Source organism: Erpetoichthys calabaricus, chromosome 13, assembly GCF_900747795.2.
Source record: "Erpetoichthys calabaricus chromosome 13, fErpCal1.3, whole genome shotgun sequence".
Classification (NCBI taxonomy): domain Eukaryota; kingdom Metazoa; phylum Chordata; class Cladistia; order Polypteriformes; family Polypteridae; genus Erpetoichthys; species Erpetoichthys calabaricus.
This window is the reverse complement of record NC_041406.2, coordinates 73,274,620-73,301,278: the sequence shown is the minus strand read 5'-3', so window position 1 is coordinate 73,301,278 and position 26,659 is coordinate 73,274,620. Positions and strand designations below refer to the sequence as shown.

Sequence of the window (26,659 nt, the reverse complement as noted above, 5' to 3'; positions counted from 1 at the left end):
TGCTGAGGCAGTGGGGTGTCGGGTTTGTGCGGAGAGTGGGCTTGTGCCTCGGATTTCTGGCGTTCAGCCTCTGATCTTCAAAAACTCCATTAAGCTCAGCCCCCACTCCCTCCCTAGCTCTTAGATCAGACCTCCATGCACGACTTCTGCGAACCCCCATAGAGGACAACCCAGAATCCACACAACCAGCTCTTCGATGTGACATTAATGTACAGCTCGTGCATTAATGGGGGGCCGGGAAAAAGGGGGGGGGGGGGATTAAGCCATGAGATCTGCACAAATTTAGACGCGTCTGCTCCATTCGCCAATGCGTGTGAAACTAAGAGCGGTAAGGTGGTGCTGCCCCGTAACAAGGAGGCCAGGGTTCAAATCTAAGGCTGCTCCCTACGTACAGTTAGCATGTTGTCCCCATGGGAGATTTCCTCTCCCTGTCCAAAGACATGTTGGTGAGGTGAATTGGCGGTGGTGGAACTGGCTCGTGTGTGTTTGTCCTGCGATAGGCTGGTGCCGAGTCCAGGGATTGTCCTTGTCTTGTGCCCGATGGTTGCTGCAATAGACTCACCTTCCAGCGACCCAATAAGGATCTGGATAAGCGGGTTTAGGAAAATGATGGATGGAAGCTGGCTGAATCAGTTTCATGTTCGACAGCGCTAGAGCCTGTCCACGCTGCATTGCACGGGAGGCTCTCTTCTTCCTTCCGCTTGGCACGACTGCACACTGTTTAGCATTTCTGTCTCAACGAATTTCGCAGTTCTTGACTCCAGTCTCGACGCAGCCTCTTTGGGGGTTTGCCTGTTTTACTTTGAACTTCATCATAAAGATGGCAAGGGTAATTCAAACAAAAACGGAACCTTTGTGAATGGCAATGTGCCCTGTGATGGAATAGCGCCTTATTCGGGCTTTGTGCCAAGTGCTGCCGAGTGAGATCCAGCATAATGCAACCCTGAAATTGATGTATCTTAGGAAATAAATAGATGTGTTCATGTGAATGATCTAGTAAATCTCGTATTATATATATTTCAACAAATATGTTGTATGCAGCGAACTGTACTGAGTAATGTTAACACCGATCCGCTGATTGGTTGATTGATTAAAAAGTGTCGCAGTGGTTAGCTCAGGTTCGTACTAACCCCCTCGAGACCCAGTGACAAATGGCATTAGCGCTCTCCAGGTATTTCGCATTGATTTTTTTTCCAATTGCCAGGTTACAATACCTTGAATTTTAGGACATCCATTCCGGTGTTGTTTAATGCTGACTTCCTGCTTAACCACAGATTAATCTCCGCCCTCTCGCAGCGCCTTTAATGGAAAACAATGGAGTCTCCGAAATCAAATAGATTCACGATTGCATTTAAAATGGTCAGGCAAAAAGCAAGATAAATGTTATTAAAATTGATGGGTACTGAGATGGTACAAGTAGTTTAGTTGAAAAGCTCCGATCGGCTGCAAGACGCCGATCACCCGTTTGAAAACTGGCATGACAGGCGAGAGCCCCATCCATGCCTCTCCATCCATCCGTCCATCCATCATCGAAAACTGCTAACCCACTGGGTGTAAGGCAGGGACTAACGCTGGACTGGGTGTAACGTTTTATTATAGTAACAGTGAAAAAGACATAAAAAAGTCACGGCTCATTGATCCCACTGAGTGGACTGGTGCCTCTCGAGAGCACGGGCGCGGTGGAAATCCTGCCATCGCGCCGCTCTAAGTCGCCCGCCTCTGCCCTTACGAGCGGTTGGGAAGTTGCGATCCTTCAGCTCTCCGCTCCACCCACGCGCCCAAGGACACAGTGGCGTGTCTCGTCATCGGCTGCAGCTGCACGCGGCTGCGCGGCTCGTAAGCCACATTACAAAGCAAGGACCTCGAAGAGGAAATCCAAGGATTACAGAGGAAACGGCTTTCATGTCAGCTCGTGGAAACGTTGGCGTTCCCGTCTGCCTCGTCCTCTTTGAAGTCTGCACGTGCGCTGCTTTTAACCGAGTCGCTGGCCATGAACTGAAGGATGGACGTGAGCGAGCGTGGGGACCTGAAAGTGCTCAAGTTTTATTCAGATAATGCGATTTCTGTAAAGCAATGCATAAAAACAGAAGACAGTGATTAAAAAAAGATACAAACACTGCATGAATGATAAGGTACTTGGCAATGGCTCTTCTCGATCTTTACCTCCAATTTGTCCCTTGGACCACAGGGGAGCCATTTAAAAAGATGTCCTCCGGTGTTTCTGGAGCGGAAGTTCTTGTGGCATTTCCTACCCTGTGTTGAGTCTGGTGAAATATAACAATGGAAAGAGACGGGGACATCAAATGAATGATATTGTGACCGGGGTTTGAGCCATCAACTTATAGTACAAGCATCCCAATTCAACTCTTAGCGGAGGTGCCTTCTGTGTGGAGTTTGTATGTTCTCACCATGTTAATGTGTGTGTTTCATCTAAGGGATTCCAGATTAATCCTCTGATTCAAAAACTCATCAGAAAATTTATCTGGCACAAGAGAATATAAAAAGTTTCCCAACAATGACTGGTTCCTATTTTATTGGCACCTCCCTGTGACCTGCTAATGAAAAAAGCTGATCTAGTGTATAAAGTTAGAGCGTTTTGAATTTAGTAACAGCTAGACTTTGAGCAAATTTAAAAAAGCAGGGTAGTTTCTCACATTAATTAATAATTTGCAGCAGTATGTTAAATAGTGATGATCAAAACTGATAAGTTTCGATTCACATACTGTCTTGAGAAACTGACACTCAAATTAAATTCACAGATGATTTTGCAATTACAAAATGCAAATCTCACTAAATCTGCGGTGGCCTGACGCCCTGCCCGGGGTTTGTTCCTGCCTTGTGCCCTGTGCTGGCTGGGACCCTGTGTTAGGATATAGCGGGTTGGATAATGGATGGATGGATGAAATCTGACTAAATGGAATTATTGGGGCGTTTTGAAGTTTCTTTTTCGGGTGGATGATGAAGAACATCACTGTGTACAGCCACATTTCCACTACCATATTTACTTGTTTTTTTTGCAGCTGCACAATGTTTACAAACAAGTAAAATCAAATTTAAGTGTGCCTGCGGGGTTAAACTACTGGCAAAGTCCATGTTCAAGTGCCAGTTATGTTGTAAGCGCAAGTTACATTTTGCGTGCATTTTACAAGAGTAAGTTACATTTTGAGTGAGAATAATGCACTTGGCAAGTGTTTTGAAGTCACATGACTTTTGGCAATGTTCTTGCACAGCACCACTGCCAAAATTATTTGAGAATGAAAGCATCGAGGCAAGGACAGGACTTTGTTCTTCTAGCCATTGGGAGTAGTCCATGCTAACCAGTCAATTGCAAGGCATACCTCCCTTCTCCACCTCCAAATGGGAACTCGCTTAGTTTACCCAGTGACTGGGAACTTTCTAAAAGTATGGCTTTTTTTGCCAGTTTGCTGTGGGTGTTGTATCCAGTGGTTGATTCCAATTCAGCTGAATCCCGGCCCCCCGCCCGCAAAAATGTCTATCAAACCATGACGTTGCACAGAAACCATTACTAGACCACGTAATTCACTATACGTCATGGCAATCGTCTTAACAAAAATTATTCGCCTTTACAAATGCTCTGCCTACAACAAGGAATCGCTGAAAAAAAGCCATACTTTTTAGTAAGCTCTGAGTCAGGGAATAAACTACAGTATTTGCATTTCAGTTTTGGAGGTGGTTAAGGAGGGGCGGCACGGTGGCGCAGTGGGTAGCGCTGCTGCCTCGCAGTAAGGAGACCTGGGTTCGCTTCCCAGGTCCTCCCTGCGTGGAGTTTGCATGTTCTCCCCGTGTCTGCGTGGGTTTCCTCCGGGCGCTCCGGTTTCCTCCCACAGTCCAAAGACATGCAGGTTAGGTGGATTGGCGATTCTAAATTGGCCCTAGTGTGTGTTTGGTGTGTGGGTGTGTTTGTGTGTGTCCTGCGGTGGGTTGGCACCCTGCCCGGGATTGGTTCCTGCCTTGTGCCCTGTGTTGGCTGGGATTGGCTCCAGCAGACCCCCGTGACCCTGTGTTCAGATTCAGCAGGTTGGACAATGGATGGATGGATGGATGGAGGTGGTTAAGGAAGCGTGCCTCACAATTAGCTGGTTAGCATTGCCTACTCTCATTGGCTAGAAGAACAAAGTCCCACTCTTACCTCACTGCTTTCATTTTCAAATAATTTTGGAAGTGATGCTGCACAAGTACACTGTCAAAAGTCACATGACTGCAAAACACTTACCATGAGCATCACTCTCACTCAAAATGTAACTCGCACTTGCAAAATGCGCGGTACTCAGTCACAGACTTTTGGCAGTCATCAAACTCCATATGTGCCTCTCATTCACATTACTGTAGTGGAGCTTAGCGTGTTTTTCAAAAAAAAAATTTTCCACATGAAGACACACTAATATGTACATCAATGTGCTTTCTTTAAAGGAAAACCTAATTACATGGTGTCAAAGATGAGACAACAGAGTTGAAAAAAGGTTTGGGGCAGCTCCCTGTATAATTTTTCCTGGCTGCAAAAGAATTAAATTGGGAGTACTTTGTGTAAAGATACGAGTCCAAAACAGAACTGACTTAAGGAGGCAAAGATGGCGGTTTTAAGGGAAAGCAGAGGAAGTGAGGTCATGAGGGCCGGAATGGGAAGTGAGGTCATGAGGGCCGGGAAATGAGGTCATTGGACCTAGGCGGAAATTTCCTGTAACCGGTCTACAGTGGAAAGAGAGAGAGGGTCAGTACACGCCGCCACCCCCTGGTCTGTTATGGAATTACCTTTATTCAGGCCCTTTAGCTGCCTCCTATGCGCACGTGTGTGACAATGGAAAGTTGGTTGCCCCCTGCCATCCCAGCCATTACATTCAACCACTCTGGTTTGTTGAATCCTGTCGATGAGCTTAAAGGTGTGCACTCCATGCACAGTGAGGCTTCAGATTTCTCTTCTGTCCCTGATATGCATCTTTAGGACAGCAATTGCCGATATTATACCGGTAGAACAACCACAGCACAAAGCTGATGACTCAAAAAAATGTTTACCTGTGGCAGGAAATAGTGATTTCTTTTCACTAGCCATCTTTATTTAAATACTAAATAACAGGAAGATTCATGTGCAATTAACACAGATGGCACTAAACATTTTTTCTTTTGTGTCAGTAGCACAAATTTCACTGGAAGCAAAACACAGTTTGTTTCACAAATTGTTTTGAGAATGAAAATGAGTTTCGCTGCAAATTCAGTTTTGCAGAAATCGTTTCGCTCACCATTGATGGTCAGCAGAGCCTCCACGGCGTCTGAAATCTCAGCCCCTCCTGAAGATTTAAACTTTCAGGAAATTCTTGATTTGATTGTTAGGCGAGCTTTTGATGAGTTCTTTACACTCGTATTGTCAATAGTGAGCGTGATTGTGTCTAGAAGAGTGCCTTGCAAAGGACTGGCATCTCATCCAGTGTTTTTTGCTATCTTGAACCCAGTTAGGCAGGCACCATGTGAATGTAAAGTTGTGTTAAGAAGACCCAATCAATAATTAATGCATGATGAAAGTGAAGAACTACAGCCTTTCTCAGCTTTAAATGTGTGCATTAAGGTTTGTCCAGGATGCGCAACAAGTTCATATATTTTCCTTAAGAGTGATCGAAGGCATGGCGGCAAAGCATGTAGCATTGCTCTCTCCCAGCTTTGGGGATCTGAATTCAATCCTGGCTCAGTGATGCATTTATCTTTTCTTCCCTTGTCTGAGCAGCTTGCCTTTGGCATACACTGATTCCCTACCACATTTTGAAGACATGTTGGACTGTAGGAGTGAATAGGAGTGTACGTGAATGTATCCTTTCAATAGAACGGCATTCCATCAATGCCCGCCTGTCTGCTTCCTGGTGTCTGATGCTGTGTAAAAGATTCCTCCTTCTCCTCCCCCTAACCATGTAAAGGAAAAAGGAGGCTCAGGAAATGAATTGAATTCCAAAAATCAGTTCACTACTACCATGAAGACAACAAACATGCTGCAGTTTGAGCAGCAGGCCTTCTTGACAGCTGACCGTGAACAAAATATGCACACAAAATGTTATGTTACTAAAAGGGGCATTAAACTGAAACCCGAGAAAGCACACATCCCTTGGGATCTGGCTGATTAGTACATTTACCAATTTGGCGGACACCTTTATCCAAGGCGACTTGCAACATTTATGAAACAAGTGGTTATATTTCTTTTGGTTTTCCAATTGAAGCAAGTGACGTGGTCATATGGCTACATATTGTGAGTAGAGGGATTTGAACCCACAATCTCAGTGTTTGGGTTCCAAAGCCATAACCAGTACACCATACTGCCTGCCTGATTGATCGTGATGAGCAAGTTCGAGTTCGGTGAAAACACAGAAAGGTTCAGGAATTTCGGCAAACTCTGCAAAATGCATTGAAGTCAGTGGGGAAGGAGAATACTGTGCCATTTTTGAGGTGGGTCCTAATGGTGCAGTGGCGATTTATGTGTCCCTGGTGTTAGGAAAGTGTCTTCCAGCTATGCTGGACCAATCATTGTGGTCAAAAGTGTCTAATGAGCTGTGATGCAGCAGTGCTAACCAATGTGCCACTGAGCCTCCCTGAGATATATTTATACCAAGTTCTCTATCTGCATTTCCTGAGCTCCTAGCACGACAACTAACTAACACACACAGAGCCTGTGATGCAAGGGTTCAGCATTATATACTCGGGGGGGTTGGGTCCCTGTCACTAACCAATCTACACTACACAGTAAGGAGCATGACATGCCTAATCCACCAGGAAAGACACAACATGCAATGAATCTACGCAGAACAACAAAATGTGTTCATAATATTCTTATTATGGTCAGCTAATGTACTCCCAAATGAAAAAACTGCAAGTCGTGAAACTACGTGAGCAGCTCAAATTATACCATGTCGGAAACTATCACGTGGACTGAAGTTTTTGTTTTTTTGTTTTTTTCTAAACACATGCAGGTTGCAAATCCAGCAGGAGTACCAATCACATTGTGCCATCAGACATTCATGTTTCCTTCTTCTTCCTCTTCATCTTTTCCCATTTCTATGTGGGTTGGCTCAGCCTTCTCCATACAGCTTGGTCCTGCACCTCCTCCCCGGCACCTTTTCCTTCAGATCTTTTTTTAACTTTATCTATCCACCTCTTTCTCATCCTTCCTTCCTCATTTTCTCTTCAACTTCACATCCATTCCCATCACTCTTTTGATCACATATTCATTGGTTCTCCTCATCACATGTCCATACCACTTTAATCCACTTTTCTGTACTTTCTTAGATGTCTCTCCCACTTTTGATGTAGCTCTGATTGTCTCATTTCTTATTCTGTCCATACATCTGTCTCAACATTCTCATTCCTGCCACATCTAACTTCTCCTTTGCTCCCTTTACTGCCCATGTCTCAGCTCCATACATCATTGCTGGTCTTAAAACCTTATCTTTAACCTTAATCCTTTGATCACATAATATTATTGATACCTTCTTCCAATTGTTCCACATTTCCCTCTGTGGGTTTTCTGTGCATCTAACTTTCCATCTTGGGCTACCACTGATCCTAGGTATTTAAATTTAACCGCTATACCATAAATTACTCATGCATGTACCAAACAGACAGAGCAGTGCTGTAGACTGTGAGTTGGAGTACGCTTAACAGTATGCATGTGTGAACCTTCTGTTGATATGTGACGCAAATCAGGTAGGCAGCGCAAGATCAGGTAGTGACATTCTAACCCAATATGACCGCTACAGCCTTGTGATGCCACGCTGACTTCCCAAAGCATCCAGGGGCTCTGGGATATAAAAGTTTGCCTACATTGGCCACACAGTTAATAGTCAGTGAAAAAATTTGGTGAACAAGCTAACTGGAGAACCCAGCAAATTTGCCACAAAACACATTTTGGTGAATTGATTGGCAATCCACAATTTACAATGCCAAATTCGTTCTCAAACTCAAGTAAGCAATAAGGCCAGGAAAGAATTTTCTATACAAAAGAGTGTAGAGCATCATAAATAGCAGTGTCACATTAACACAGAACTTGCATGTCTGACCGACCCCATGTCGAAAAACCTTCAAAGTCATTATTAACTAGAATTTATTAAAATAAATAACTTCATTTTATTTAATAGGTTTATTTTGTTCAGTTTTCTCATATATGATAACTAATAAGTTGATTCACATTTTATTGGTCTTGCCACAGTCTTCCCTCTTTTGTGGGGTGAAAGATCATCTAATTGTGCTTAGTAAAGCACACTGTGATAGGCCCCACTGTAAATGGTGCTATTTACAATAAAGATTTATTGAGTGGTCTCCAGCCAGGGGCCAGCTAGACAAGCATGTCATCAGAGGGACCGGCTATCAGCCCAAACAAATTGTTGAAAACAGTGGTATGGTTGTGTCCTTTGACCTTATAGACGTTGATAAATCTTCAGAAAATGCTGGTGTTTACCACAAATATTTGGCTGGGGTCAGTAACTTTGTTTAATCTGCATGAACAAAATTTTACCAAGATAAAGCAAAAGGTCGAGAATAAGATCTAACTTATATAATGTAAGTCATTTGTTTATTTTATTATGTTACAGAAGTAAGTTGAGAAATGAGATCAACGTTTACTGGCACACTTTGTAGTAAATTTGGATGTAAAGGAGAAAAATGTCCCATTTGAACAGCTGCCCAATCAGGTATGGTGTCCAAACAGTTACATACATTTTTATTTGGTATGCAAATGCAATCTCATATTCACACCAAGGTTCACTTTTGTAGTGTAAAGAGAACAGCACTGTCTATAGCTTTAATCACACCATACACAGTGGGCAGAGCAGAACAGAGTGGTTTAGGAATAATGGAGACACCTTGTTGTAATGTCTTTTAGCAACAAGGAGTGTCTGGAATATTTTCAAAGAAGAAGGCAGAATTAATTTTCAAATGAATGTGACGAAGGTTAACTGCTGGTGACACTCTGGTACAGGTAGTGATTGACACTATAGCGGCCAGACAGTTAATTTGACTGCAGAGATCTTCAGGTGTAGACTTGGTAACTTGCAGACTACATATAAAAAACAGTCATATAATAACATTAATGTCAGCAGAGTCTTCGACGTTATCGTTTGGGGTAAGTCTTTTCAGAAGGTGCTTCTCATGCTCTCTTTTTTACCAGGATACTTTTTGGATAAAGGCCATATAGTAATGTCATTCAGTCTGATCACTTAGAGGGCTACATTTGGATATTACATGAGTTGTCTCAACTTTCCCCCTCATTTTTATCTGTTACAGGGTCGTTTTTCTTAAAAAAAATGTTTTCAGCTTTTTTCTAAGTCCTGGCTTTCCCAGAGAGGTGTAGCATTATCGTTGTGATACGACATTACCAGTAGAGGGCAGCATTGGGTTTGGAGTTTAATGGAACACTTTCAGTGGTTTCCAACATGTCAGACAGCAACCATTGTGTTGTTGCACTACTGTAAGAGGGTGAAAGAGACATGTTGAAACTAAATACAAAATGTAGTCATAAACTCCAAGTTCAGTACTAGGTCATTAGCATTAAGTTTACTACAAAAATGGTTGTGGTTCTCAGCACATTGGTTTACATTTTTAAAAGGACTCTTCCTGTCGCTCTGGGTAGTGAGTGCTATTCTAGTACACTTTATTGGCATCATTATTAATAAATTTAAAAAGTGTTTATATAAACTGTGTCCATTTTTCTTATAATGTAATGTTCACTTTCCAGAACTAATCTTCATTCCTACGATTTTTATTAGTTCTAAGCAAATTTATGTTTACCAGAAGACCAGCAATCATTTGTAATATAAGAAAACTTGGTAAGAGTTTCCCACACTGAAAAGAAAAGAAGGTATAAGCCACAACAGTCTTCATTCAGTGTGTGTGTGTGTGTTTGTGTGAGTAGAATGGAAATATGTGTGGGGTTTTAACAATGAGGTACCAGCAATTTGTTTTTTCACAGACGAGAGGACAATTGATAGAATTGTAATCCTCAGCAGGGTCCAGGGTGAGGACAAGATAGACAGCTGTGTTAGAGATTTCTTTTGAGACCTCCAATAGGGTCATTATTGAAATTGTTACTTGCATCTCCTCAATATTGGATTTTGGTGGGCAGAAACTTATGACACAACCCCTTTTGGGGTGGCACGGAGGCACAGTAGTAGTGCTGTTTCCTCACCGTAAGGGGACTCAGGTTCAAGTCTCGAGTCCTCCCTGCATGAAGTTTTTGTGCTATCCCCATGTCTGCATTGCTTTCCTCTCACTGTCCAAAGACATGCATGTTAGGCGGACTGGTGACACTAACTTGACTGTAGTGTGTGTTTACCCTGCGATGGACTGGCGCCTTGTCCAGGGTTTGTTCCTGCCTTGCACCCTTTTGCTAGCGGGGATAGGCTCCAGCACCCCTGCAACTCTGCTCTACATTAAGCAGGTTGGAAAATGGCATGACAAAGCATTTTGTCTAACAGTTTGATACCAGTGTCATCCTGGCATCTCATCATCCAGAGTGCTTGAAGTTCATGTTTGGCAAGACTGGACGTTTGCTTGTTGGGACAAAAAAGCTTACTGGGAATTTTGTTTGAGCATACTGTACATACAAACCACTCACACAAAGTCCCACTGCACATGACTTCACATTTAGATTTTTATCTTTTCTGCAGTAAATGCATAAAGCCATTAGAAGCAATAAAAATTTTATATAAAAAAGCAATGCCCATTACCAGGATTTTTAGATAAAGAAATCAATATGTAATTCAATGAGCAGATCATAATTATGCAAGGGATCAGCATTTTATACTCAGGGGGCTGTCATAATTATGCATGAGGTAGACACTGGCCAGCAGGCTGGTTATGTGCCCAAGACTGTGTATACTTTGTCTGCTTATATAACCACGGCCCTGTAATAATGGGCGGAGTGGTGGCTCTGAGGTAGGGATCTACACTGGTAATCGGAAGGTTGATAGTTCAAATCCCATAAACAGCAAAAGTGGCTCTACTCCGTTGGGCCCTTGAGCAAGGCCCTTAACCTGCAATTGCTCCATCTTAGGTATGAGGTTAATCTGCAACCAGCCCAGCACGTAGGCCGTCCAACCTGCAGGGAAAAACCTGGGGGTTGGTGGCAGAATTGGCACTCCAGCCACCATAAAAAAAAAAAAAAAAAAACAACACTGTCCCATTCCATCTGAATTAGTGGTGCTGAGGTGGCACCCTAATCTGGGATCCAGAGTTGGTTTGTCATGTGGCGAGTGCGGCATTGCAGTGCATCAGCACATGCTCCTAACCTCTCTCTCCCTGTAATAAAGCAGATAACACACATCATAAAGAGCTGGGGTGTGTGATGCCCCAGTACCCACAGCCTTGGCATCTCCTGTCTCCCGAGACATCATGTGCCAAGGATGGACTAGGACAATGAGGACACAAGCAACAAGAAATGGTACAAAGTGCTTAGTGTGTTTATTCCACAAACAAAAGCAGCATCCACTAAAAGTGCAGAGCAAATTCTTCAGTAAATAAATTATACATAAAATCAATAAATTTGGTAAATAAATAAATCCCTTGCTCAACTCCGGGGCTCCCCAACTGCCTATCCTCCTGTTCAGTGCACCAGATCGATCTCCTGATCCTACTCATTTTTCTCTTCACAACTGTCTTTCTCCCTTCTTTGTTTCTCTTCCCCTGTCTGCCCTACACAGATTCCCGTTATACTGTGGGGGTATAGGTGACACGTGCAGCATCAGTGAGGAATGGCTGGGCTGATCGTGATTGCATGTGAACAAACAATGATCACTCCACAGGCATATTGGTTTCCACCAAAGACAATCACACTCCCCCTCAGACCCCAGACTCGCTGTACCATAGGGTTCCACATGCACCCCTTTTCTTTTCTTGGTCCCTGGTGGGACTTTCAAAAGGCTTGGAACAGCCACCTATTTTGTGGTAGCTTTAATAATTTGCCCACAGCCAACAATACACCTTGGTAGTGGTGAGTTTAGGATGTTACAAGACTTCAAGAGGTGGTGTTTGGAGGACGCTGTGCTTCTTCAAGGTTATTGAGTTCTTTATGGATGATGGGGAATGTTAAAGGACAGTTGTTGCCCTCCATTCTTTTCCCTGAATCCATTTTACCTCTGAGCAGGTAGGTCATTCGCATGTGGACACCTGCTGTTTTGGTTTTTTTTTTACCCATTTTTACCATAAGAGACTCATGGGCATTGTAAGAGCCAATCTTAGAAAGTTAAAGTTTTGAGTTAAAATCATATTAATGTTTGCTTAATTTGAATAGAATATAATTTCTTCCATAGTCCTAGACAATGGTATAGTCTTTTCCCCCTATAAGTTAGTGAGAGACAGAACCTTCTTGCTATACCTGAGAAACAGTGTGATATTAGATTCAGTTGTGTTTAGAACAGGTCCCAGTAAACAGGGACTTGAAAGACCCATTTTCAACTTATAAATGGGATAAGCATACAGTTTTCTGATCGTGTAGAAATGGTTCAGGAATGATAAGTAATTAGTAACGATTTGAGATGTAACAAGATTAAGTGTTGAACAGAACTTTTCTTAATAAGAATTTTCCCTTTTTTGTTTGAACAGTTTTACTTTGAATTTTAACTAAAATTTTTAAAATGAAGATATTTTGTCTGTGGAATCATTTCTGCACGTCAGGCTTTTATTGAATCCCATTTTTTAAGTTAGAGCTGCTGAACTTTGGTAACTTTGGAAAAACGCAGCTACAGGCATGCTACTTTGAATTAAAAAATTGTGATGAAATAGCTGCTTTTTACCCAGGAACATTAGTACTAGGGAGTTGTACCATGTTAGCCATTATGAATGTGGTGAGAAGTCAAGCAAAATGACACCTTTTATTGGCTAACTAAAAAGATTACAATATGTATTACATCTTGCCTGAAGAAGGGACCCGAGTTGCTTCGAAAGCTTGCATAGTTTATTCTTTTTAGTTAGCCAATAAAATGTGTCATTTTGCTTGATTTCTCACCCAGGAACAAAAATTAATGGACAATAAATCAATGTGTGTGTATTAGGATAACGTAATCAGGTAAAACCCACACCTACAATCGACCTCCACCTCACTCTGACCCTGGCAGTCTTATTATCTTATTATCTATATTATGGTGTTTTCAACTGGCTCACATGTCCAACCTTACAATATCATTCCAGCACTGGCAAATTATTCCTTTATTTTACTGGAAATTTCCTAAGGTGCACTTTATGATGTCCACTCCAAAATGCAGTATATGGAAAAAGGCAAAAAAAAAAAATCACAATATTTTTACATAAACAAATACTTCCTGGTCTTCCATATTGTTATTTTAATTTGTCAGTCTGAATCCTGTTTATGTTCATTTTCAAAATAATTGTCAAATGACGTAAGTTGTGGCTGGCAGCAACTGAGATTTGGAATGTAGTTTCTGAAAATCAAATTAGTTTGCAGTGTTCTGAATCTCACAATCTCAAGATCGCCAAACTCAGTCCTTTCCACATATCCCATTTTTCAGAAGCATTACTGATATTACAAGGGACTTTTTCTCCCAGCTTCAGTACACGCTTCACATTTATAAATGAAATGCACTGTAATGTTAAGCCTTACTCTCTGATGTTACTCATTCAAGAAGAGTGACTGTAGCTTTCTAAACTACAGCAACCCTCTTTTAGCTTTATGCTTTCTTTCTACTCTGTGGCTTTAGTTGGTGCACATCTGAACATTCAAGATTATGAAATGTTAGCAGAATGAGGCAGATATGGCTCAGATCTCCAAACTTGGCGAACAGCCCTGGTCACATTTGTAAAGATGGACAAAATATTTAGGGTGCTACTCACACTAGGAACATTTGCTCCTTACTGTACCTGAGCACAATTGGTCCCTCTATCTACTCTTCCGCTGGCCTGCACTCCCACTGCCATCTATGTCCCTCCTCTGCCCTATTACAGATTTATTGAGTCTGCAGCACAGTGTTTTGCTGTTAATTGTTCTGCACGTACGAGAAGATTTTCATAGAGACAAATGATGTTCAGGGAGGAATTTGCAACTTTTCTTGCCAACAACATACAATTCACTCAAATGGTATTGAATGAAATGAGAAATGTTTGTTAACTGACTTGTCGCATCATTGATGTCATGTTTGTTATGTGTGATTGGGCTCATTTAGCAATCACACTGTTCCTGAATCCTACTGAACCGTGCCCGGGCTCAACTCTTTCAAGCAGGCCAGGGAATGGTACGATTGACTAATGTGATCACTCTTTGCTGGGCCAAATGAATTACACTTTGAGGGGTTACTTGTGGACAAACGTGCTCGGGCACAGAACAAATTGCTAGTGAGAATGCACCGTAGGTATTAATCATTTTCAACTTTTGTAAACTGTTGTCATGTTCAAAATATGCTTGCTTCATGATATTTGTCCTTCCTGAGCTTCCTTACAGTGGGGCATTCCCAATATAAGTAGTGTATCTGCTGCAAACACATAAACAAGAAGGATGAACTTCGTTGTAAGTCTTTGGTAGCATAACCTGCAAGTTTATATGTAAAACTGTTACTGTTCTGTATTGCTACTTATAATTTAAAGGCTGTTACCAAACTATTTTGTTACTTGTGTGCTGAATACTGTTTCTTTACTTGGTAGTTCCAACTGCTCTTTGTTAATAAACTGAAGACTTGTACATGTCGTGTCAACTAAGTCTCCTAGTCATTATATTGATAAAGGGAGGAGTTTAGATAGATAGATCTTTATTGTCATTGTCACTTTTACAAAGGAACAACGAAATTGAAGGTGCAATCGACTCAGTGTGAGGAATAAGAGTTAAACAGACAAAAAGACAAGAAGAGAGAAAATAATAACAAACTGAATAGTAATAAATATACAAATTGCACTTGTTGACTTAAGGTCTATATTGCACATTGGTAGAATAATATGGAACAGTTTTATTCTGAGTTCAGGGCCATGATTGCTTTCGGATAAAAGCTGTTTTTAAGGCGGTTTGTCCTGGTTTTCATAGCTCTGTATCTCTTGCCCGATGGCAAAAGCTGGAAGAGGCAATGACCGGGATGTGATGAATCCTGTGAAATGTCAATTGCTTTTTTGCGGCATCGGGACGTGTAGATTTGTTCCAGAGTGGGGAGGGTACAACCAATTGTTCTCTCCGCTATCCTGACGACCCTGTGGAGCGCTTTCTTTTCTGAGGAAGTGCAGCTGCCGTACCACACACACAGTCCGTACGTGAGCACACTCTCGATGGAACAGTGATAAAAAGCAAGGAGCAGATTTTTTGGGAGATGGTTCTTTCTGAGAATTCTCTGTTGCGCCTTCTTTAGCAGCTCCTTGGTGTTGGCTCTCCAGGTCAGGTCATCCTCCAGCTCCATACCCAGAAACCTGAACACCAGGACCCTCTCCACATAGGCCCCACCAATGATGAGTGGCTGGATGTCAGTTTTGTTTTTCCTAAAGTCAATAACAAGCTCTTTTGTTTTTTTGTTGAGGAGCAGGTTATTGACTGTGCACCACTCTGACAGTCGCTCCACCTCGTCCCTGTATGCTAGCTCACCCTCCTTGCCCGAGATGAGTCCGACCACCGTCGTGTCATCCGCGAACTTTATAATCTTGTTGCTATGGTGAGTGGGGACACAGTCATGTGTGTAGAGGAGCGGGCTGAGCACACAACCCTGTGGCGTCCCGGTGTTGAGGCTGAGAGCAGTGGATGTGTGGAGACCCAGCCTGACCCTCTGGGAGCGACCCGACAGGAAGTCCAGTATCCAACTGCAGGTGAGTGATGGAAGTCCCAGATCTGCCAGTTTGGACACCAGTCTTTGTGGGAGGATGGTGTTAAACACCGAGCTGAAGTCTACAAAGAGCAGTCTGGCATAACTCCCCTGCTGCTCCAGGTGGGTCAGGGCAGCATGAAGGGCTGTGGCCACAGCATCCTCCGTGGATCTCTTTGCTTTGTAAGCATGCCTGAGTATCTACAGTATTACATCATAATCGTGAGATCAGAACAACCCTTAAAGAAGAATGGTAAATTTAATAAGGGAGAGTGCAGAATTAATTTTTGCATTGAGAAGTTCAGTGATCAATGAGCTAAAGATGACTGAAGACTTTTCAGCCTACCAGAACTTCCTTTAAGCTATGCTGCCTAATTCATTATTGTTTTCTCAAAGCAGTTAAAGAGATTAGCGTATGGTAAAATTTTGAAGTCAGAGGAAATTGATCAACCAAAGGTGCAGTGCAGACCTGACGCATTAGTGTGAGATATGTGATATTGCAGGATTATGAATTTAAGCTGACAGGCTAGTGTTATTCAACAGCACCACGAGGTATCCAGGTGTGCCGTGGAAATAATAGTGTAGCGCACCTGGGTCTGAACCTGTGGGTGACAACCTCCTTGGGTGGCTGAGACCTGTCTGAGAAGGACAGGACTACCTGGAGAAGCTGGCATAAAAGCAGCTCTGTGATCGGTATGTTCTAGACAGAGCACTTAAAGCACTTCAGACGCGTCTCCTGGCTGCTATAGTGTAGGCTGGGCTTGTGGTCACCAGCAAGCCTCACAGGGCTGGTACTGTAGATAGTAGGCATATGAGTTGCTTATAACGAAAAGCAGGCTGGGCAAAGGAATGAAGTAGCTGGGAAATGCTGATCTAGGAGCTGCTTTTGTTACCAGTTTCTCCAGTAGTCCCACTCCTTCAGACAGTTGAGGACTTCTAAAAGTTATAATTTATTTGTGGTTAGTGGTGTGCCTTGGGATGTTTTCGGTTACAGAAAGTGTGCCACCACAGAACAAAAGGTTGCGAAACAATATGATAGGGTGTAACAAACATATGTAGTGTGTCATGCATATGCATTGGAGGTTCAACTTCTAGGCTCACCATGCCAGGACAGGACATCATCACTAACAGTATTGTTACTTTTCTCATACACAGCCAAGAAGAGGTCCTATGAAGGCAAATGACTCCACCCCTTCCAGTCAGAGTCCAATAAAATATGGCCGCCCCAGAAGATAGGGTTGGCTTTGGACCAGATCCAGCCTTGAGATGGAGCTCCGCCAGCGAAGACCTGCTGTACTGAGCCATTGAATGTGATTTTGTGTTTTGTTGCCTCACCATGCACTGGTTTTCTTTTGTGCCAAAGTCAACAAATTAAATGGGGCGACTCAGCTGGCACATCAACAGTTTTTTGGATTTTCCTGTGTACTCACTTGACCACAAATGTTAAGCACACCTTGTAAGGAAGAGGTGCTCAGGTTACACAGAAAAGGAGAACTGACCAGGAGATGGAAGAGACAAAAGGAGTCTGAAAAACATCTTTAAATGGGCTGGGGTGAGAATACCAAAAGGAACAATTAACCAGAACCTGAAGTCTAAACATCAAAGCAAACTTCCTCAGATTACAGTAACTTGCAAAAGTTATGCGTTCCCATACTATGGTGTGTTTTAATTGAAGACAGGATTCTTGAGTGGAGAGAACAGATATTCAATTCAAACACAGTATTATGAGAATGTGTCTTTCCTGTTTATCTTTTATGCAGTGTTATCGAGGAGTAATTTGATTCTTGTAGCTTTTCAAGATAAGTCATTTTTTCCTCTCAACAGCTGGGCTGATTGCTGCAAGGCTGTAAGTTTAGGTCAGAAGAGACTGATCTGCAGTAGGTGAGGTGCATGGCTGCTATATTGGTGTCAGTAGTAAAATAACGCTGAAGGGCAAACGTAGCTTACAAGAGAGGGACAGAGTTAAGGAGTGAACCTCTAGCCTAGGACTGTAGCCTGGCAGGTTAAACTGCTTGGCTTTCCTTTAAATGAAAGTTCACTGATTTGAGTCCAAGAAGGTAGTGGCTGTATGGCGGGTATAATGTGAATCTATCAAAGTGTGCAAATTAAAATAACTGCCTTCTACTCATTGTTGTTACAATACATGCTTTAGTTGGAAGTAAAAAAGACCAGGCTCTAATTTTTTACATTCCAGAAAGATTATTTGAGCACTTTTAAATCAAACTTGGAGCTCACGCTACTTCACTTAGGAATTTTATGTGACATGAAGGGTGTCGGTATTAACTTTCACAGTAATTTCTATACCAGAACATCTCAGTACTGCTGCATGCATTTTATTGTCTCATTAATGATCTAGTTTACATTTAAAATTAATCTTCAAATTATTACTTTCTGTTGACAATTCACATTTTTTTTAAATTGGCATTCTTGCTTATGCTTTCGGAACACGTGACTGCCATAAGGAGGAAATCAAGAGCAAAGATGTGACACATCTGGAACATCTGCTTTGTTCAAATGGCAAGACTGGAAATGCAGAAGCAGAGTTGCAAGTCATTTCATGATTTAAGTTAAAAGGGCAGATTTTCTTTATGTAATATGCACCACTCACAATGGATTGTTAATGCCTGAGCTGAAGTCTACTAAGAATGAAATAATTCAGCGTTTCACGCTTTGTTCTCAGCTGATTGGAACATTTTACGTGCTGCCAGAATTATCTGCAGGGCACACTACAGCAAATGAGCATTTATAATTGTTTGGTTACTTAGTGGAGAAAAATACAGAAGAATACAATTCCTTTGAAGAATACAGAAGTGAGGAGGAGCTGGCATGGCAGGTAATACATAAAACAGGTGAAGCACGTGGGGCAGACAATGCAGATGAGACTACTAGACACGTGGGCTCAGGGTCCGAGCAGTCACCTCAGCCAAGGAGATGAAGAGAACGAATTGAGGTCTACTTAGAAAATGATTAAATCATGTCAGAAAAAAAAAATTAATAAAAACATTTTAATATTCGTTTCATTGTAAGGTTGGAATAGTGGCAAAAGTATAGAGTGCAAAACAGGAATCATCCCCGGATAGTTTACCATGAAGGGGCACATCCTTGGAATTGCCCAGAAAAAACCGACACAGACCTTACCAGGAGGGTTCAGAGGCAGGACTATGGTGCTGTGAGACAGCAACAGTAGCTACTCTGCCACTAAAGCTTAGAAATTGATAGATTTTAGCAAACATACACTAAAATACAGTTCAAAATAAAATATGGCACACAAGTTATTACACATGGTTGCATATATTAGACAGAGAATCGCACTTCCACTCTATATAATCACATCATCCCAGCTGTACTGCCAAGAAGGCCCGTCAGTGTGAAAATGAAAGAAAACACATCAAGAGACAAAAAATAACAGTCAAATCAGTACTAGTGTAGGTCAAAGCCAAAATGTTAACTGAAAATTGTAGTCAAAAAGTAATGCAAAGTCCTAACTCCCTCCATAGATTTGTCTTCTAGCTAGCACTGCAAACATTTTCTTCACCAATTCAAATTCTTGGACACTAGCAGTAGCAAACCGCCATTTTAACCAGCCTCAAAGAGATGACGTCTTTCGAGTGTCAGGTGTTGTGTTGCTTGCAAAAATAAACTAAAAATAAAGGAACATGTGGGGCACAAAATAGTGGTGTGAAAATAAAATAACATTTTGACACACCTTCAAATTGAAAAATTGTTATGGAAAGGTTCAACTGCAGAATCGTGACATAACTCGCTCCCCTAAAGTAGATGTCAGATCAGACAACTTCTATTCAGAGGGGATGTCCTAACGGAGGACTGCAGTTGCTGATCTCATTGCCCAAATTTGTCAATTTACATGTCCAGAAACTACAGGGTATGTCAAATTAGACGACTCTACAACGACCTTCTAGTACAGTTTCCATTTTTTCTGACAGATAATAATGTGCTGCTTGATGGTGCTCTGAGACAGGTTTACAGTACGGTAAGCTCCGCCGCAATCTTAGCCCTTTTTTCCATTCTATCATGGTACATAAATCATGAGGTTTTGGACAGATTAGCCTTTCCCATTTGCAAGATCCAAACCACCCACGTTCCTTACACCTCGTCTCTGCATTACATGCACTGTACGTACAGGCGAGCGCTCATTGGTTGTCATTTCTCATGCACACAAAGCCTGCCCTATGATTTAAGATTTGAATCGCAGACTACTTGGACTGAGTCAAAGGGCATAGATTAGGACTGGCAGGGACGAGAGCATGCAATGACTGCCTCCAACTTCCTAACATTATGGAAAAGTCATGTAATGTGACATGGCCAAACAGTTCACTGGGGCAGCTCAATTGTAACTGCAGCAGCAATCTGGGAATGTGCATATCATTAGCCGGCACCCACACCAGTGAACCTGATGGAAAAACCCTGGATCCTTACCAAAAAGAATCTAAAATCTGCTAAACTTTTCCCCATCTACCTCTTCAGGGAGGGGTGGAGGAGTGTGCTTACTGTAAGAATTAGCATAAAAATTAAATCTAGATTTCCCAAAATCTTAGAACTATGACACTTGTAAGGTGTAGTTGATGATGCATAGAAATGTGAACATTTCTAGCAGAGTAATTGCAGGAGGGAAGTGTATATTGACATGACAAGTGTTTTTTTTTTGCTTTTAATGTCCTACCTAATGCAGCAGACATGAAGTACACAAGTCTGTGCTTACATGCAAATCAGAAGCTTATTATTCTTTCATATTACACGTTGGATTCTGAATAGCCTACATGCTTGTATTTCTATTTATACTTCCATTTACTTCTGCACTTTCTCTCTCTTGAACCTGAAAAATATTGTGGCCTAAATTATTTGCCATGTGACAAGTTTATAATATTTATAAGAACTGTTCAGTTTCCTACTGTATTGTATATGCTGAACATCCTTAAATGGCTGCTTCTCTGAATTCCCGATTGTTTGTGTGTGTGTATTGTATTGTAAATTGTAATGTGAATTTCCCCTTGGGATTAATAAAGTATCTATCTATTGTGTTGTGCGTTTTATGGTTTTTTTTTTTTTTTTTTTTTCAACAAATGCACAGCCAATGCCAACAATTTCACCCAAACATATACAGTACATCTGAAGAATCATGGACAGCTTTCTGGACAAGTACGGTCATATGGATTCATGTCAAAATGATGGCAAAAGTGCATCTTTCTTAACGGAATTATAAATATGAATAGGTATTTACCTTTTCTTGAATATGAAGTGGTGGCTCTGAGGCTCTGCGTTGGTATCCAGGGCGTTGCTGGTTCAAATCCCTGTTACTCCCCAAAGAGATCCTACTCCAGTAGCCCTTGAGCAAAGCCCTTAACCTGCAATTGCTCCAGGGGTGCTATACAATGGCTGACCCTGCACCCTGACCCCATGGAGAAAACTAACAAATTCCTAATACAAGAAAATGTTTAAGGCGAAACAAAGAACAAAAAAAAATAAATATGGGTCACAGAGATGAATGAGCTTCATGTCTTCTCTGCTGTACATTTAACTAGCATCACGGAGGTGCGTTTATGTGTTGAGATTACTGACATAATACACACATAAATAAAAGGGATAATGGTGACAAAACAGCAACAATAGTTACTTTTGGATGCTGATGTATGACTGTTGAGTTTTCAAAGAGGAGTAAAATATTAACAGAGAATCACAATAACTCAGTGATGCCACCTTTACATTTGCCATCCACACTGCACTCAGCTAAAAGATGCTGTTGTTTTAATGCAATATGGACAGTCAGCTTGCTTCAGGTTCTGTGAATCAGCAGACGAGAACAACATGTCAGAGGGCTTGGATTTTAAAGAAATAACAACAGGGTTGTGTCATACTTACAGTGTCCAGACATTTATTTATGGAGCTGCACTAACAAAGCAAAAGAGTCAATTCACGTATATAAAAGATGGAAGCTATTTTGTTTTTGGTCTTTCTCTCGCTTATAGTTTCTACAAGGACATGACCAAAACAAGCACATGTGTTTGTGTGGCTTGAATGGCCTTCACACATTAATTTTGATAATCTTCTCATGAAGAACTTGAAGAAAAAAAACAAAAACAAAGGAATGTTGCTGTTCAAAACGTTTCTCCCTCATGATTTGTCACATTCATCTGGAAAGGAAGTTTGCATATTCAGTTTCATTTTTGCAGACACAAACTACAGCAGAGGAAAAACAAAACTTTTATTTTAGATAAATCTTAATAAATAAAATGATGTTACAGTCGTAGATGTGTTAACAGCATATTTTTGTCATGCACAAAGCACTTTAATAAATATACATTTGACTTGGTTGATGCTGCAATTTAGAAAAAAGTTGTTTTGGCAATTTTCCCTGGGTGAAAATTCACATTATATCTTCTAACCGTTTCCAGTTGCATATTATGTGTAAATTATAAAAGACACATGAACCTTTCCATGCAACAACTCTTAGCTTCACAGCTTCACCATCTAGATCCTACACCAGCACAGATGCCTGCTTTAGCATTTATAAAATTATTTTAAAGAATGCCCTGCTTTTTGGTACATACAAAATGCATTTTGCCATGCCTGAGAATTTGCTGTGCAGGGAAAAAAAATGACAAAAAAATATCTACAAGGCTGACAACTGATCTGCACTGTGAGGTCAATGTGGACCCAGTTCTCCAATTTAAAAACTTTTACTTTTGAAATTACCACAACCAATGTGCTGGCTGACCACCAGTTAAAAAGGGCAAACACATATCCTTTGATATCCATTTAATATAGACATTCAAACTAATCACCTTTTCATTTGTTTTTCTGTTACTTTTGGGGGAAAAAAAGAAAGAAGAAAGTCCAACACCACCCCATCTGTCTAGTGTTCTGTAAAAATGCCTGACTCAAGTTAGAATACCAGTGTATACAGAAAATACATAGTGAATAATAACAAAATCTTCCAAGGTTGAGTTTATTAAAAAAATACAGAATGTAACATTTTACTTTGAATGGGAGACAAGCAACCACATTAAAACAACAGAATGGCAAATAAAACACATCTTTATATAATTTAGGCATGGCATCTGGCTTTTTAAACCTGCTCGAGCCTGCACACCTATACTTCCGAATTCCACAACATTTTTAAAGCTTGTGACTCTTTCCCTTTCTATGCTTTTTTTTTTTTTTGTTATTCTGGCTTCAAGGTTAATTCAATGATGGAGAGCGGTCTGTGGACCACAGAAGTTCGATGTATGGCCACTTGGTCTGTAGACAGCGTTTGATGGGAGTATCATCAGTGCGGACCATTGGATCTTCAAAGCCCAAAACTAAACACGTCCCTGTCACGTACATAACCTGTCAAAAAACAAAAACAAACAAACGAACAAAAAAAAACTCACCCTTCAAATGCAAGCAAGACCTCCCCTTCACATATAATAGGCCCACCACAGGAAAATGATGGGTAAAAACTTCACTGAATAAGTCATTTTTAAAAATGGTTCTTATACATGGATTAACGTAACAAAACTTAATTGGTAAAATGCTATTTTGAACATTTGTTGAACAAAGAAAGAATGAGTATTTCAAAACCTGTGAAGAACTGACAAGAAATAAAATAAATTTCAGCAAATTAAGCCAATGTATTCTATATCAGTATTTCTGCAGCTCTATAAATTCACACAAAATATGATAAAAAAAAACGTCAGGCAAAAAGTTTTTAAATTATTCAGCATGGGGAACAGTCAGCTGTTCAGTCTTTTACAAAGACATCATGAAACGACTGCTACACGTTGTTTTCATGTGCTTTATATATCACCACCCAGGACATTTAACAATTACATCAAAAACAAATTCAGATGTTTTCCTTTGCTGAACTATTTCCTGAATTCTCTGTCACATACCAGAGGAAACCTATGGATTTTAAATATTTACTGTTAAAATTAGTTCATGTTTTTTGTGTTCATGAATACAGACATGATGTAGTTGACATACTTACAGCTAATTCTACACCATAGCGGTTATGAAAATACTTAGTTGCAAATTATGCAGCAAATTATTATATCTCTATTGGCACAGGAAGGGGTGTCAGTTACACTGACGTGGGTTCAAATCATAACTTGGCATCTGTCTATATGGAGCTTCTACGTTCTCTCACATCTACTCGAGTCTTCTATGGGTACTGTGGTTTAATTCCAGAAACCGTCCCAGTATTGTTGACCATAGACTCTGAACTGGGTCTGTATGCACAAGTGTCTAGTGGTGGGCTAAAATCCCACCTTTTCTCCGTCTTTTAGCCAATACAAGTGGGATAGACTCTTAGGCTCTGGTAAAAAGCAGCCCCAAAACTAAAAATGTGGATACACGGAAACAGATGGATGAAATGTGGACTCATTCTGCTGCTCTGTTGGTTGGCATACCAACTACACTGATCCCCCGCTATATCGCGGTTAAGCTATCGTGCCCCCGCTACATCGTGGATTTATTAATACTATTATTATTACTAGGGGGCTTCGCTCGCCCACCCCCGGGTTTGGTTTACTGGATAAACAATTTAAAGAGATTATTTTCATGGGAATTGTTACATATGCATTATTTTTCATTTTTACTTTAAAACTTTTGTAAAAACAATATTTGTCCTTTATTCCCTTTTATCTCTTTTTCGCAGGACGTATAACGCTGCTCGCATTGTGAAGGGGGGGGGGGGGGGGGGGGGGCTGAACGCACGCTAAACAGATGCGATCAGTTCAGCTGTTGTCTTGCTGCTGCTGGCCAGCTGTGTGTTGTGCTTGTCTCGCTTTGTGTCAATCACTTAAAAGCCTGTACAGCAGCTGTCCTTTTACCACTTCGCGTCTCTGCTGCTCGCTTTGTGAAGGGGGGGAGCTGAACGCACGCTAAGCAGAAGTGGACAGATCAGCTATTGGCTTTGTGCTGCTTCTACCAAGATGCCTGTTCTGCTCTTGTTGCTCTGTGCGTGTTCTGAAGGAGAAAGAGGGGGAGGGGTGAGGGCTGAACGCACGCTAAGAAGTGCTCGGATCATCTGCTAGGTTTCTGCAGCTGCTGCTGGCAAGCTGCGTGTTCTGCTTGTCATGGTTTTAAGAGCTGGAAGCACCTGAAGTTTGTCTGCCAAAAGCATTCCAACAACTGCTAGGTTTGATGTCAGTGAACTTGTTTTAAATTGTTTGTAAGTAGGGCGTATCGTCAAAGTGTCTATCCGAGATGATCTGGTCTCGATCGCCTTGCTGAAACCCCAACCCCCACCAGAGGCATGCTACGCTCCTCCCACTTTACATTGTGAAAGGGGGGGGGGGGGGGTTTGGTAGTTTAATGCACGCTAAGGAGAAGTGGACTTTAGCATCTTGGCAGAAGCAGCACAAAGCCAGCACAGTTCTGCTTGTCGCCCTGCCCATCAATCATTTAAAAGCCTGAACAGCAGCTGTCCTTCTGTCTCACTGTCCTGTCTCGCATAACATTAAAATATTTTATAAGAGAGAGATGTTACTCATATCTTTAGCCCGACATCCACATATCATATGTGTTTACAAAGTGTGTTTTAATAAGTTTACATGTGTTTAAAGCGTGTGGGAGGGGTATTTTAAGGCTTAAACTATAAAAAAAAAAAATAAAATAAAATTTATATGCTCTTTCTATATCGCGGATTTTCATCTATCACTGATGGGTCTGGAATGTAACTTCGGCGACAGGCGGGGTATCACTGTAGTCACAGTAGATTTGTTTGTTTAAGGCTTGTGTGCTTCAACTGCTCCACTTTCAGATTTAAGATTACAGATAGCAGTCTATCAGGCACATGTGATTAGGAGGCATCCTTATCTCAAGGCTCTGAACAGGTAAGCAGTGCCACCCTGAGCAGTGAGGGGGCGATCTTAATAATGCAATCTCCTGTTTCCATCTGCAGTTCGGGGAGTCCCCAACAGAAGGTGAGTGAACAATGTTACCTTTCTGGGAATAAGTGCTTCAAAACCAGCTGGGACCGGAAAGTGGGCATCAGTTCATTGACTAACCGCAATGAGAAGGACTTACTCAGGTACAGTTCATCTTTTTTTTTTTTAGCAGCCTAGCATGCGGTTTATTTTGACCAATTTTCCCTCACATCCCTGGAATTAAACAGGGGCCTGTTAGTTCCCTAACTCTCCTTCATGGCTCAAGTCTGCTATTTATCACAGTGTAAAAATAAAACAGGGCTACAGAAATTCAAGGATTAGCAGATAAGGAAAAACAAATGTTACTTGAACTCACTGCAGTGCACACCACTATTTAATGGTGCAGTGACTTACTCTAACCCCAGCTACTGCTGATACTATATATAGTGAATGTTCTGAAAAATACATTCCTTTTCCTTGTGTATTTGCTTACAATCTCACAGGTTCTTGCAGTTTTGCAGAAGCTAGTCCATCTTCCATCCATTCGGTTTCCAAGGTGGAGTGCAGCAACAACTACAACTCTAGATATGGTCCTTGTTGAGTCAGGCAAATTTTGTTAATGTCAGGCTGTCAGCTAGATGCACAAATCTATTCAGCAAACTGGGAACTATGAGTAAGCACTAATAGGCTAGAAAATACAAACAGACCTTTTACAAAAAGTAATAGTCTGGATACCTAGGTGACACAAGGTGCAAAATGATAGTTAACTGTCGAATACTGCACAGATATGAATGAAATGTAAAATGAGTTCAGTGTTTAGCAAATTTACTGTGACTATTCAGTATAAAATTTCAAGAGATTTACTCTACACACACATGGAAACATGTGTTTGCTATTTTTAAATTCTTTGCAACTAAAACACATGCCAGTACCCTGCAAGGTTTAATAAGATGTTGGTCACATTCATGAAAAATACTGTAAAAGTACTGTACCTGAAATAAGCAAATATTAAACATTCAT

At 41.3% G+C, this 26,659-nt stretch overlaps 1 protein-coding gene across 3 annotated transcripts in view; it reads right to left on the bottom strand.

Annotated features, from left to right (window-relative positions):
* Positions 1-21,976: 21,976 nt before the first annotated feature.
* mindy3 (MINDY lysine 48 deubiquitinase 3) overlaps positions 21,977-26,659 on the bottom strand; it is a 196,322-nt gene continuing 191,639 nt past the window's right edge. For 2 of the 3 annotated variants that reach the window (XM_051935918.1, XM_051935920.1), the window contains one exon: positions 21,977-23,117. In XM_051935918.1, coding sequence (XP_051791878.1) covers positions 22,968-23,117 — 150 coding nt within the window. In that variant the 3' untranslated portion in view covers positions 21,977-22,967. Of the gene's footprint in view, positions 23,118-24,459; positions 25,669-26,659 lie in introns of those variants that run through there. The other variant, XM_051935919.1, reaches the window with a different exon arrangement.